The 15145-nt window shown below is 42.4% G+C and overlaps 1 protein-coding gene across 2 annotated transcripts in view; it reads left to right on the forward strand.

Moving 5' to 3' along the window:
- ARFGEF3 (ARFGEF family member 3) overlaps positions 1–15145 on the forward strand; it is a 177212-nt gene that overhangs the window by 154415 nt on the left and 7652 nt on the right. For both annotated transcript variants that reach the window (XM_042939936.1, XM_042939935.1), the window contains 6 exons: positions 4049–4177; positions 6080–6256; positions 8131–8245; positions 9182–9284; positions 9517–9648; positions 11938–12059. In XM_042939936.1, the coding sequence (XP_042795870.1) occupies positions 4049–4177; positions 6080–6256; positions 8131–8245; positions 9182–9284; positions 9517–9648; positions 11938–12059 (778 nt within the window). The remainder of the gene's footprint in view (positions 1–4048; positions 4178–6079; positions 6257–8130; positions 8246–9181; positions 9285–9516; positions 9649–11937; positions 12060–15145) is intronic.

Genomic DNA, 15145 nt, shown 5'->3' on the forward strand with positions numbered 1-15145 from the left:
AGTCTATTATGCATCACAGGTTGTTTCAAACCCTTGCAGAAGGACTTTCGGGGGGAGGTTTTTTACATTTGCTTTTTTATTTGTTTTTCATTTTTGTTTTCTTTTTCTATTATAAATCCACTTATGAGAGCAGTGAGAGGATTGACAGTCTTCCATAGGGATTATAGACACTAAAACCTCACTAGTTTAGAATAGGTGTAAGGAAGAACCATAGGAAAGAATAATGGAGAGGACAGTGAAAATAGTGGAAATAGGCTGGGTGTTGCCTAATAGAGGTTTCATTTAATGATTAGTTAAGAATAATTTGTACTTAGCCTCTTAAACCTCCAGTCCAGACCATTATAAACAGAAACTAACATTGTTTATCTATAATATAGTCTTTAAAACAGTTGTACATGGTTTGTGTAGGGTCGCTGTCAGGAATCCCCTTTCCATTTGTGCAAACCATTAATCCATTGTTTTTCCTAGGCAGCCCATCTTTGTATGGATAAGTTACCGCCAACCACCTCTCTAAAGTTTTCCACGTTATCAATTCATTAGGCCTTTAAACTACATATAGCTATGTAGCTATAGCTAAATATAGCTAGACCAGAGAAAAGAAAGGCAAAGGCTTTAAGTTAGTCTTAAAAATTAATGCATTCTTAGATGCTATTCCTTTGGTTTCCAAGAGCCAATAATTTTTCTTTTTCTTTTTTTTTTTTTTTTTTTTGCCTATGGAGATTTCAGACATGGCTAAAACTAGACAGAATGGTATAATGAACCTTCATCTGCCCATCATCCACCTTCATCTACTGTATATTTACACACACACGCACACACACACACACACACCCTCCCTCCGTTCCCTCCGCTTCCTCTTAGATCAAATCATTATAGCATTTCATCTGAAAATGTTTCAGTATGTGTTCTTCACTGATAACAAACATAACCATTAATTCCATGACCACACCTAAAAATAATAATTCTTGAACATCAAATATCCATTCAGTGTTACCATTTCCTATTTTCTTATGTCAGTTAATTTTCAGGATTCACATAAGATCCACACTACATGTTTGGCTGATAGGTCTATTAAATCCCTTTCAATCTCTAGATTTTCCTCTTCAGCTCTTTTTTCACTCCTTTGCAATTCATTTGTTAAAGAAGTATGGTCCAGTGTCCCATGGAGTTTTCCATGTGGACTTTATTGGTTATACCCCTTCTAGTGGTGCATAACATGTGATTCTGTCCTCTAAACTTCCTGCAAGTTAGCTTGTTCACACCTGCTTACATTTTGAGGTTCATAAGCATTTGTCACCTGATTTTATTTATTGGCCATGGGTTTGGTTTTGCTTCCTATTAATAGGCATATTCAGAACTTTGGAAGTAATTTTTTCAATGGGAATTTTTTAAAGTTTATTTATTATGAGAGAGCGTGTAAGCATGAGCAGGGGAGGGGCAGAGAGAGAGAGAGGGAGAGAGAGAATCACAAGCCCGACAAAGGGCTCAATCCCACAAACTGTGAGATCATGACCTGAGCCAAAATCAAGAGTCAGATTCTCAACTGACCGAGTCACCCAGATGCGCCAATTTAATGGGCGTATTTAAAAGCTACCATCTTCTGATACAGTCACATTTCACAGGAAAATTAGAAGTATTAAAAATAAAATGGAGAGTGGGCTTTTTTTGTATTCTATTTTAGGTCCTTTTGGATTAAGCTAGAGAAACTGAGTCCTTTCTCTGTATCAGTTATCTGATCTGCAGGTTGACGTATTTCCAAAGGCAGTGGTGAACTGGAGTGTTGGCTCAGGTAGTGCTTATGTAAATGGCAAAACTAAAATTATTTACATCTAATAAAAAGAATCTCATGCTTTTTCCCTTGCCTAGTAGTGCACAACACTAAAAATATCTTATTTTAAAAATGAAACTTCAGGGGCTCCTGGGTGGCACAGTCCCTTAAGCCTCTGACTTTTGCTTTCAACTCAGGTCATGATCTCCGGGTTTGTGAGACTGAGCCCTGCGTCGGGCTCTAAGCTGACAGCACAGAGCCTGCTTGGGACGCTCTGTCTCCCTCTTTCTCTGCCCCTCCCCCACTCTCGTGCATGCACATGTTCTTTCTCCAAATAAATAAACGTTTTTTTAAAATAAAAAAATAAAAATGAAATCTGAAGAGGAGCAAGAAGAGTTGTATACTGAGAAGTGTGCTGCCTGGGCTTACGATTCTGTTGATGCCGTGAGCACCGTTCCCTGCCTGTGAGCGATACAGGCAGTGATTTGCGTGGACACAGGACGAGAGAGTGCGAGCAGCACCAAGTGCAATGTGGACCCGTAAATTCAAAATGATGTATAGATTGCAAAAAAAAGAAAAAAAGGAGACACTGGGGCTGAATGAGAGAAAAGCAAAGAAAATAGACTAGCACACATACGCAACAAAAGAAAAACATGGATGGCTCAGACTTCACCAAAATTGAAGACTTTTGTGCATCAAAGGACATGATACAGAAAGTGAAAGGACAGTCGAAAGAATAGAACATATTTGTAAGTCCTATTTCTGATAAGGTTTTAATATCGAGACTCTATAAAGAATTCCTACAACCCAACAAGACAACACAAGTTAAAAATGGGCAAAGGACACGAATTTCTCAAACTATGTAACAAATGGCCGATCAGCGCATGAAAAGATGCTCAACGTCATTCGTCATTAGGGAAATCTAAATCAAAACCACAGTGAAGTACAAGTTCACACCCACTAGAACGGCTACAGTTAAAAGATAAAATAAGCATTGGCAGGGACATAGAAAAATTGGAACCTTCACGGGAGTGTAAAATGCTGTGGCCTTTATGGAAAACAGTTCGGTACTTCTTCAAAAAGCTAAACAGAATGACCAGGTGATCCAGGAATTTCTCTCCTGGGTCTAGACCCTAAGGAATTGAGAGACTAAAACAGATGCTTACACTCCCGTGCTCACTGAAGCCTTATTCACCATAGCCAAAGGTGGAAACCACACCTTGTCTCTCGAAAGATAGACAAACAAAACATGACACAACACACAGGACAACGTGGACGGACCCTGAACACGTTATGCTAAGTGAGATAAGCCAGACACAGAAACAAATACTGTGTGATTCCGCTTATATGAAATATCCAGAATAGGCACATTCATACAGACAGAAAGTAGAGTAGACTTTTCAGTCTACAGTCTCTCAATTCCTTAGGGTGTAGACCCAGGAGAGAAATTTCTGGGTCATCTGACCCTTCTGTTTAGCCTTTTGAAGAAGTACCAAACCGTTTTTCCATAAAGGCCACACCAGAGGCTAGAGTGAGGGGAGAATGGAAAGTTACCGTGTAATGGGTGTAGGTTTTCTGAGATGATGAAAAAGTTTTGGAAATAGGCAGTGGAGACGGTTGCACAAAACCGTGCATTTAATTAATACCACTGAATTGTATGCATAATTATGTATAGGGTTAAGGCGGCAAATTTTTGTTATATATTTGTAATTACATATTTTTTTTAAAAAAAGATATACTTAGGGGTACCTGGGTGGCTCAGTCGGTTATGTGTCTGACTTCGGCTCAGGTCCATGATTTCGAGCCCCATGTCAAGATCTGTTCTGACAGCTCAGAGCCTGGAGCTTGCTTCAGATCTTGTGTCTCCCCCTCTCTCTCTCTGCCCCTCTCCCACTCACGCTCTGTCTCTCTGTCTCTCTAAAAAAGAAATAAACATTAAAAACAAATTTTTTTAAAGATATACTTGGGTGATACAAAAGGATATTTTAGTGTTTTGGTACTCTCAGCTCCCAAGAAACCTGACAGTTGTTTCAATATAGTAGAATTTACCATATCACCTTCTTCCTGTAGGGGAATAAGAAGAAATTTGGCGGGTTTCTGCCCTTTGACTTTGTTAGAACGTGTAAATCATAATCTGTCCTTGCTTGTGGACACTGCGGGCTACCCCACCGGGCAATGCCTCACATCCGTACGGCACATTGCTAAACTAACAGTGTTTAGTTTGGTCTTATGATGATTCTGTATTATGGATTTCACAGAGATCTGCTTTCTGGTTTCCAGGGCTGATAGAAGTCTGGATCATCCTGCTGGAGCAGCTAACAGCAGCTGTGTCCAACTGTCCACGTCAGCATCAGCCACCAACCCTGGATTTACTCTTTGAGCTGTTGAGAGATGTTACCAAAACGCCTGGTAAGAATTTCTACGTCTGTCTTTTGGGGGGAGTTCTTATGCATGTAACTTTTTTTAGGAGGGTATTTCTGTGGGTCTGCTTGTTTCACAGCTATATCCCTGGACTCGGTGCAGAGCTCCATGCAAAATAGATGCTCAGTAAATACTTGTTGAATGGCTATGATGCAGTGATGTTTAAGATATGTCCTGTTATTGTTTCCATGTCTTCCCAGCAGTCCCTTTATAAATAATGTGTGCTATCCAGTTAGTTGGATATGTTGGCTTCCCACAATAATCAGGCCAAGGGTATTGGCTTTGCTCTTTTCCAGGATTACAGTCTTCCTCTTTGACTGGATCTTACATGCTCTTGGCCCAGAGCTGTCAGTGGGACTCATTGGGTCTCCAGTGACATAAACAAACTATGATATATACAAATACATATACATATATACACACATATACATACATATAGATGCAATATTAAGACTGCAAGATCTTTTTATTTTTATTTTAGAGATAGCACATGAGCAGGGGAAAGAAAGGGGCAGAGAAAGAAAGAAAGAATCTTAAGCAGACTCCATGCTCAGTGCAGAAGCCAAGGCAGGGCTCAATCCCACGACCCTGGGATCGTGACCTGAGCCAAAATCAAGAGTTGGCGTTCAAGTAACTGAGGCACCCAGGTGCCCCAAGACAGCAAGATCTTAAATGTATAAAGGTCAGAGGTGATTAGATTTAGAAAAAGACATTTAGTGGTCACCTGGTACCTTAGTAATACAGGAAAAGAATGGCCCTGAGGGCATTTATTTCTTCTTTTGAATTAATCAAATTTAGCATGTACACTTAGACATGCAAATTTTCCCAAGATCCAAGAAACTAGAAATTTTGGTTTTCACAAACAGAATCAGAACCACAAATGAACCCACTAGTTAATTCCTTAGTAGTAAGAGGAGTTTCATATTTATCATAAACTGATGAAGACTTGATAATCCTATATACATTTTGTCTCGCTATTAATTTTGACAATGATGCTTGGTGAAATATATTGAATAGCAAAAAAATTATGAACACCCTACATGGGTTAAGTGAATTCTAGTAAGAGCATATAAATATTCTGCAGACATTAAAATGAGTGTGAATATTTAAAATCTATATACTACGGAGTACAATCTCAAATTTATGAAATGTTATGCATTTATAAATATACGTGTACATTCAAAAAGACTAGAAGCCAAACATCAAAATGTGATTATCTCTGTGGGTGAGGTTTTTTTCTTCTTTGTATTCCCATGTGTTTTCTGTTTATTAGGAAAAGGGGAAAAAATAGGATGCCTTACTTTTGTAATCAGACTTTAAAAATCCATCACTTTCACAAGGATTTTCATTAGAGCATTGTCTATAAAGCAAAAAATTAGGAACACCTCAAATGTCCATCAGTAAGGGACCGGATAAATAACTGCTGTGTATACACATACCATGGAAGGTGGCAGTCAAAATGAGGAATACCTAAATTTGCTAACAACGAATGGTCTCTAACACATATTAATGTGCTTCTCAGTGTTTCATGTAGACATATGTACTTACACTTTAGAGGGTATTTTCTTATAAACCTACAGATACATGCACACATATCTGGGGACTGGAGTCAATCAGGTGATCCTTTATAGCTTTATTGGTGTTTGAATTTTTTTTATGAATTTATTCATGTGTCACTTCCATAAGTAAAATCATCAGAAACAAAGAAGAAAAATGCCACCGAAGACCATATATTCCCCAATCAGGAGGAAGTTCTTTTTCCTTGCAGCTTCTCAGAGGGTAGGGGATGCCCGGGAAAGAGACGGGCAATGCCAAGCGATGGCAGGAGCTTCCCTTGCACTACAGGAGAGCTCTGCGATCCCAGTTCTCATGCTGACTTTTCTCTTCCAGGACCCGGGTTTGGGATCTATGCGGTGGTTCACCTTCTCCTCCCTGTGATGTCCCTTTGGCTCCGTCGTAGCCATAAAGACCATTCGTACTGGGATGTGGCTTCTGCTAATTTCAAGCATGCCATTGGCCTGTCCTGTGAGCTGGTGGTGGAACACATTCAAAGCTTTATACACTCAGGTATCTATGGTGCCACAGCAGTCCATGCTGAGGATTTCTTTTCGTGGCAAGCGTCACCATTTAAATGTACTTATAAATACCAGGGTATGATTTTTTTTAATTTTTTTAATGTTTATTCATTTACTGAGAGAGAGAGAGAGAGAGAGACAGTGCAAGCAAGGGCGGGGCAAAGGGAGAGGGGGACACAGAATCCGAAGCAGGCTTCAGGCTCTGAGATGTCAGCACGGAGCCCGATGTGGGGCTCGAACTCACGAACCGCAAGATCATGACCTGAGTCGCAGTTGCTTAACCAACTGAACCACCCAGGTGCCCCCCCCCCCCAGTGTATGATTTTTGTCCAGAAATGACGAAAATAGAATTATGTGGTCAGGGCCAACCTTCTCGTAGTAGATGATGAAAATGAAAATTGATACTTGCAGTACATATGTGACTAAAAATAAAATTCCATCTAGTATGTGTATGCATGAGGAGAGGGGAGGCAAGTTCAAGTATATAATGAATACATTAAAAAAGTGACGGGTGTATATCTTCCTGCTTCATCTGGGGAGGCTAAATGGAGGAGATAAGATTGTAGAACCGGCCTAAATTATAGGCAAGAAGTTGTTTAAGAGGGTAGGGGTAAAGTGTCTTCATATCTCTGGCACTTTGAAAAAGATCTCAAAGTATGTGGTAGATAATATATTGAAGCAGGAACTAGGAAATAGTTCAGCTATTGAAAGGAAATAGGTCAGCTGTGGTACCAGTGGAGCACCATTTGTAAAATCTACATTCTTGCTCATGGTTCTTCATAGGAAGAGTTGGAAGTTTGAGAACAGAAGAAAAATCGCTGTTAACTCTAGAAGTTTTCATTCTGTATGCCGGGGCGCCTAAGTGGCTCAGTCGGTTAAGCGTCCAACTCTTGATCTCAGCTCAGGTCACGATCTCAAGGTTCATGAGATCGAGCCCCGCATCCAGCTCTGCACTGACAGTGTGGAACCTGCTCAGGATTCTCTCTCTCCTTCTCTCCCAGCCCCTCCCCACCTCAAAATAAGCATTAAAAAATAATTCTACAGGCCTTTCTCTTTTCGTTAAAGGGAGAGGTGAGGTAAGAGACTCCCTTGTTAGAGACATTAGAAAATCTGCTGAGACAGTCACCCCAAGGGAGAGTCTAAAAGCAAAGATAAGAAGTGGGTAGCTGCACTAAGTTGAAGGACAATTTGCCCCACAAAAAAGAACGTCAATCGCGAAAGAAAACCAGTGGATTTTTCCACGTGTAAGCGATAACTGTCCCTAGGGGTAGATGTTCTCATCTAGATCATTGTTTTTGCACGGCCCAGAACCTTTGATGATCCTCCTGAAAATGGAATCTGTGGCATCACAAGGACTCTGAGGGAAAAGAATGCAGATGTATTCCCTTGAATTAGACAAATAGAATGACTTGGGGAAGTCTCACTTTGGGTCTGGGGATAGTGTGCCAGACTGAGAAGTTCAAGAAGTGGTAAGACAAGAGAGGTCTTGTTTGCTGAGATCATTGAATTCAATTTAGTCTATCAGCAATAAGGAATGTATACGTTTCATTTTTCTTTTTTGTTTTTTTAAGAATTTAAATTTTTTGCTAGCCACTCTTCAGGCTGTAGATGCTATATTCCGCCTAATAGTAATAAATTAGTAAAGTAGGTGAATTATACGCTTAACTTTGAATGCACACCGACACATGAAAGCAAACCACATATATTTCATCTTGAAATGGATAATACAAGCTAAAATTGAGTTTAAAAAAATCCAAGAAAATTACTTTTCTCACAGATGTTTATAGGACTTCCTCCTTTCGCTGCAGATGCCATTTCAACCCCCTCCTTTACTGAGTGAAATTGTGGTCTTACTTTTCCCCGTAGACATCAGGTATGAGAGCATGATCAACACGATGCTGAAGGACCTGTTTGAGTTACTGGTGGCGTGTGTGGCCAAGCCCACAGAGACCATCTCCAGGGTGGGCTGCTCCTGTATTAGGTGAGAAAAAGATTCCCTGGCGCTCCACAAAATTAAGAGTTTTTATTATAAAATCCAAGGAAATTAGATTGCTTTCTGTAGGTAAAAATGACTATATAGATGTGTGTGTGTGTGTGTATGTGTGTGTGTGTGTATATATATATGTATATATATATATTATTAGCATATATAGGTGTGTGTGTATATATATATTATTAGCATATATAGGTATGTGTGTATATATATATACACATACATACATACACACACACCTATATATGCTAATAATTCCTCATTTCGTGTTTAATCAGCAAACATTTATCGTCTTAGGCATTGTACGAGGTATTCTGCTGGGTAAGAAGTCAAGATCCCTACCCTCAAGAGGCTTATAGCCTTTTCTAAAGGACATAACAAAGAGAGACCCATGAAAAATGATAACAGTAAAGACTTATCCTCCATGCCAAGAAGGGACAGGAGGGCCGGGGAGCAGGGTGGTCAGCAAGGGCTTTTCGTATTAATGACACTTGGTCAGATCCCCGAGGTCGGTAAGCTTTTGATCGGTGGGGACTCACAAGCAGAGCATCACAAACATGAGCACAGAGATCAGAGTTCCCAATGACAGGGGCGGGGGGAGAGGGGGGTGAGTTCGGTTGTCCTTTGTAGAGGAGTGGCGGAAAATGGAGCTAGAATGGAAAACCTAGCACAGAATATATACAGTCTTGCATGCAAGCCTAAACATTGCCCTATTTACACTGGGGACCCGTTGACATTTCTAAAGTCAAATGCTTTAGGAACAGTGTTAGGACGATGGAACGTCACAGGCGGAAGCCGGGAGTGATGAGAGGCAGTGAGACCTGCTATGGAAGCTATGGAATAAATCTGTGCACGCGTCTGTAAGTCCTTACACCGTGTGACGGCAAACATACAGATTCAGGATCTCCTTGTCTCCCTGGGCAGGTATGTCCTCGTCACGGCGGGCCCCGTGTTCACCGAGGAGATGTGGAGGCTCGCGTGCTGTGCCCTGCAGGACGCGTTCTCCGCCACGCTCAAGCCGGTGAAGGTAAAGTGCGGGCAGGAGGAGCCCGAGCAGGGTCCAGCCTTCCTTTGCCCCCTGTCAGGTCGGGCACCCGGATTCTGCCCTCCTCCCCTTAGCAGGCTGTCTCACCCGCAATCCTGCAGAGGGGGAGAGAGAAGTTGTCGGATCAGTGCTTCCGTCCCGGACGCAGGGACAGTGTCAGCTCGGGGACGGGGCCTGGACGCACCCAGGGAACGCCTGCTGTGTTTCTCCCTAGGATCTGCTGGGCTGCTTCCACAATGGCACGGAGAGCTTCAGTGGGGAAGGCTGCCAGGTGAGGGTGGCGGCCCCCTCCTCCTCCCCCAGTGCGGAGGCCGAGTACTGGCGCATTCGAGCCATGGCTCAGCAGGTAAGGACTGGGGCTTGTGATCCCAGGGGCTGCTAGATGCTGGGACTAGGGCTTGTGATCCTAGAAGCCTCTTCCTGATGGTCTCACATCACCACACTGCTTTCCACTCCCTTGGGGACGTGCACGTCGTTCCTCTGCGCCTGGTCCATACAGCCCTTTAAGAGGAATGACTAACCCAGTCAACGGCATTATGATCGTCTGTACCGTCTCTTGCTTGTTGCGTCCTCCAGTGCCCAGATCAGATAGAGTCCTTTTTCTGACGGGCCACTTCCACTTCATACACCACTTGCCTTGCTTGGACTGCTTACATTATCCGTATTTGCTTAAATATTGATGTTACTGCCAGACTACGAGTGCCTAAGGATGGCACACTTACAAGTTGCGTAATTTGCAGACTCACAGTTCAGTTGACTGTCACTGAGAAGTGAAATTAAAATACACTTACTCATGCGGGGATCCCCATGTACCAATGACTTTTTCTTCTGGCAGACGTCAGAGAACTCACGAAAGCTGGTTGTGAGCTCCCGAGGAGCAGAGAGCACGTTCTGTGTATTCGCCTTGGTGGCCCTAGAGCAGGGCATATAGAAGGCACTTACTAAATGTCTGCTGACTCAGGGAGTTACTGAATCACAGAAGGCCTTCCAGCATTAGCACCGGCTGCAGATATGCCCCCAAACACTTGAGCAACACGTCAGTCTACCTCCAAGAAACCCCGCATGGGCTTCCAGCAGTAATTAAGCACTGTTCCTAAATTTACATCTATTCATAATAGTGGTTATGGGGAATACAGTCTCATGTAATGGCAACAGACATATATGAATTATGCCTTCATATACAGAAGGTATTTTGCATATACGTGTGTGGTATGTTTGAAATATTAAGCAGTTATGGGGCACCTGGGTGGCTCAGTAGGTTGAGGGTCTGACTCTTGATCTCGTCTCAGGTCATGATCCCAGTGTCACGGAATCAAGCCCCATGTCGGGCTCCACGCTGAGTATGGAGCCTGCTTAAGATTCTCTCTATCCCTCTGCCCCGCACATACTGTCTCAAATAAAAAATAAAATTAAGCAATTTTTATAAATGTATATGCAATGTCAGATTCAATCATTGAATAAATACGTTCTAATTACTTAGAAAAATAAAGTGAATTAGGGGTTTTATTCAGAGGCTCTCATTCTCTATAAGATCTGTTCAAATTCTTAATAAAATCTCCCCTTAGTACATTAATAATCCAGGATACCGGGATTATCAGTTGAGAAGTTTCCAGGCTAGGCCTGGTTTCTAAAGGGCTTTCCCCAGCACTCCTCACAGAGTGGGACCACCTTTCACCTCCCGCTTCTCCCATCATCTGCCATCAACACTCGTGATATCTCAGGACATGACGGTTGTACTGTTCTGAAGGGAGAAAGCACATCCCTCTGAAGCATCCATGGCCGGTCCGCAGAGCCTGGAACAGAAGAAAGGTCATAAGGCTGCAGCGAAGAACCACTAACATCCACGTGGCTGTTGTGGACAGCTGCGGCATTAAGGCACTGTAACAGAGAAGCCAAGAGGGTGGTCCTCTAATGGGATAACTTGTCTAATGGGACATCATTACACCGCTAGATACAGATGTTTCCCACGTGCCTCCTGTGTCCACCCTTCAGAGAACCCAGAGAATCTGATAAGAAACTTTTCCCTTCTAAATTGTGTCAACAAAGGAAAAGTTTCTTAAGACTATTTCTATTTCCAAAGGCAGGTAGCAAAGGTCTGTGAAGTCATGTGAAATGAGATCACGGAGGTCTGGACTGGGAAGCGGTTGCTATCTTCTTGGTCACTTCTCCCACCGTCTGGTAGAATTGCAGGTCCACATTAGTAGTCCCGACAGGAGGTCCTGATTAATTTCTTATTCCTGTGTTGGATAGAATATAACTGACATCAAAATCAGATTTTTTTTTTTTTTTTCACAAACACCGCCCCTCTTTACGCGCTCGTAATTCACCTTGAATAGCAGCACTTGCTGTTTGGAGTGTAATGAACTGTCACATGATAAAGGTAGTGAGTAGTGTTAGCGTCAGCCGCTAACTTCTGCTGAATATTTACTGTTCCAACATTATGTGTATGTAATATACACATACTAATTCTCTCAGCAAACACACCAGGTAGGAAACCTCAGTATCAACCTTATTTTATAGGTGAGAAAATGAGTAGAAAGAATAAGCCACTTACCCAGGGCCACCCAGCTAATCCCTGGTGGAGTCAGGTCGAGGATGATGGGGCTCTGAACTGTACCTTTGCATGTCTTCGCAGGTGTTTATGTTGGACACCCAGTGCTCACCAAAGACTCCAAACAACTTCGACCACGCTCAGTCCTGTCAGCTCATTATTGAGCTGCCTCCCGATGAGAAGCCAAATGGACATACCAAGAAAAGGTAAGCAGCTAACCAGCCTAAACATGTGGGGAACTTAGGACGAGCAGAGCTCGTTTATTTCCCGTTCTGGCTCACTGTAGTCCAAGCTTTGGCTGAGAAGACTGGAAACATTCATAGAGTCCTCTAGCCAAGGTTTTCGCAGAAAACTGTTCACCTCTCCACCAAAGTTTCCACATTTCACATGTACTAATTTGCTAGGGCTGCGATAACAAAGTACCGCCGACTTGGGTGCCTTAACAGAATAACAGAACTGTATTTGCTCACAGTTCTGGGGCCTAGAAGCCCAAGATCAAGGTGTGGGCAGGGTCGGTTTCTTCTGAGCCCTCTCTTCTTGGCTTCTGGATGGATGCCTTCTCCCTGTGTCTTCACATGGTCTTTCTTCTGTGTATGTCTGTGTCCTAATCTCTTCTTATAAGGACACCAGTCATAGTGGATTAGGGTCTACCTGATTAATTTTCAAGACCTTATCTCCAAATACAGTCACACTGTGGTACTGTGGGTTCAGATTTCAACATATGAGTGGTGTTGGTGGGGGGACACAATTCAGTGTGTTTTTAGGACTATATTACACCCCTTTTTTTTTTTAAAGAAAATTGTAACGTGAGGCATGATTTATATTATTTCAGGGAGAAATACGTCAACTTCTTAAGAGCAAGACAGCTGTCAGGAGACAGAAAGATCTCTGCCCTGCCCCAAGAACCTTGCCTTTTTTAAATGCTATCATTTTGCCTGAAAACTATTGTTCCTAGACTTGAAGGAGAATAGCCATGACTGAAGTTTCCATTTTTAAACTTCCGACACAGGAATGGTAATGATGATAAGTGTTTGAGCACTATATGTGGAATACAGTGGCTAGGTATTTCCACTCCCATTTTATCCACGAGGAAACATTCAGAGAGGCTGGGCCACCTACCCAGGGACATAGCAAAAGGGTGGAGCCACTTTGCATTCTTGGATTTGACTGTTAGCACAGACCTTAACTTAGCACAGGACGGAGAGCAAGAGGAGTTAGACCTAAAGAAAGTTCATTTATATGCCGTCCAGTGCATCCTCAGAGGTCCATAGTGAAATCACCCATGGAAATAAATTAAAAAAAAAGCCCTAAATCAAATTCAGATTATAAACTGAATAAAGAGAAATCTGGGTGCAGTTTTTAAATCGCTTTGGCACTGATAGTCCCTGAGCTTTACACAACCCACCTAATGTGAGAGCTTTAAGAAGTAGTACTTCATGAATCTGTTTATCGCTGATACTGACATTAGCGTGTCTTAAGTCAGCCACTTGTTATGCAATTAACTCGAGGAGGAGGACTTTCCTTTGCACTTGGCATCTGAACACTTCACGGTCCCCTCCTTTAAAGGGTATGCTATATGCTGAGCAAAAGGTTGAAACGCTTGGGTACGACAAATTGAAAAATCATCTATGGATTTTGGTTTGCTCTGGGTCTTTTTTAAAAGATGATTAAGAGTTGCATATCTATAAACAGTTATGTCACTTTTTTGATATCTTTCTGAAATTTTGATCTCCTCAGTATTGCTGCTGCCACTTTGTTTTCTTATTGCTACGTCAGTCAGCTTGAACCTAAAAGGGATTTTCTGTTCTTTTTACACGCACACTTAGCCATTTTATATCCTAAAGCATCGAAAGGGGGATCTCGGTTGGTAAAGATCCTCCAGAATTCAAACGTGGCCTTGCGTCAACCCTCTTTTTAAGTGTTTGCTGGTAAAGGGTTTTCCAGTTCTCAGGGAAGGTGATAGATCATGTCCTCTGGGCTATGGTGTTTATACCTTCAGAAGGTTGATCAAACTCACCCCTCTGGTTGTGGTTCCTGCTTCAGGAGTCCAGGCTGCCAGGGCCCTGGGGTTGGAGCGTCAGAGCCATTTCTCAGGGAGAACATTTTGTCCAGGCAGGGATGTGTTCAGGCACCTGCACCTAGAACCGATAAGTTTTGGTTACTCGGTTCGTCTTGGATGCTTACTGAGTGCTCCTCTCACCAGACATTTTCCCAGGCCCTGGGGACACAGCTGAATAAAATACTGCCCTGGACCTTGGGGACTTTAGAGTGTGGTGAAGACGACAGACAAGGGTATAGACTTGAGTAATTGGTGACAGGACTTCCCTTATAGTTCGTGTCCTGTAGTTGTAGACACAAAGTATTAGACCAATTTGGTGGCTTTTCGAGCCCTCTTCTTCAGAAAAATGCATATTCAGGGTTCCTATACCTTCAATAAATTATCAGGCAGAGGACAAAAAATTAAAAATTAATTAGCTAACTTATCAAAAGGGGGAATGGAGAGTTACTGTGCAGTAAGTATTGAGTTTGAGATGAAAAAGTTCTAGAAATAGCGGTGATGGTTACCCAACATTGTGCACGTACTTAATGCCACCGAATTGTACTTTTTAAGATGGCCAAAATAGCAACTTTGTGTCATGTGTGCTTAACCACCAAAACAATTAAGTGACTCGTTAGGGTGACAGTTCTTCGCTGCTCATTCATTCCATCTTTGCTGAGCATATACAGTGTACCACTGCACAAAGGGCAGGGTCAGCCTTTCAATGTACACAAGCACTTGTGTTCCTTTCTGTTACAAAAAAAAAAAAAGTAATTTTTACCTGCAAGGTCATAACTAGACATACTAAGTAATGGTTGGATTTTTGAAATAAACATTATTAATAAGAGTTGCCATCTTGCTATAATTATCCCATCACGGGAATCAGTTTGCAACATAATGGCATAAGCTATTTGCGTGGAGTTCTTAAGAGCAATGAAAAGAATGTGAAACCACAAGCCACGTGGGGGAATTAAAATTTTCAGCTGAAGGTAGTACCTGGAATTGAAATTGTTTTCTTAGTATAAGAATGCAACCAAACAGAAGAGGCCACATCGCCAAAGGGCATTTCTAAGGCTTCCTTATATGTGGGCTGTGCCCTGATAAGGATGAGGAGGAAGTTGTCCTGGTGACTGATGGGTGGTGCCCGCTTCTCAACCAGGAGGCCTGGCTAGATGTCTAGGGAGGATTCGCCCCATCCCACATAGCTGACACGAGGGGTATCTCCGTGGATCCAAAAGAGCATTCGGGGCCCGC

The sequence above is a fragment of the Panthera leo genome, chromosome B2 (genome assembly GCF_018350215.1).
Source record: "Panthera leo isolate Ple1 chromosome B2, P.leo_Ple1_pat1.1, whole genome shotgun sequence".
NCBI lineage: Eukaryota > Metazoa > Chordata > Mammalia > Carnivora > Felidae > Panthera > Panthera leo.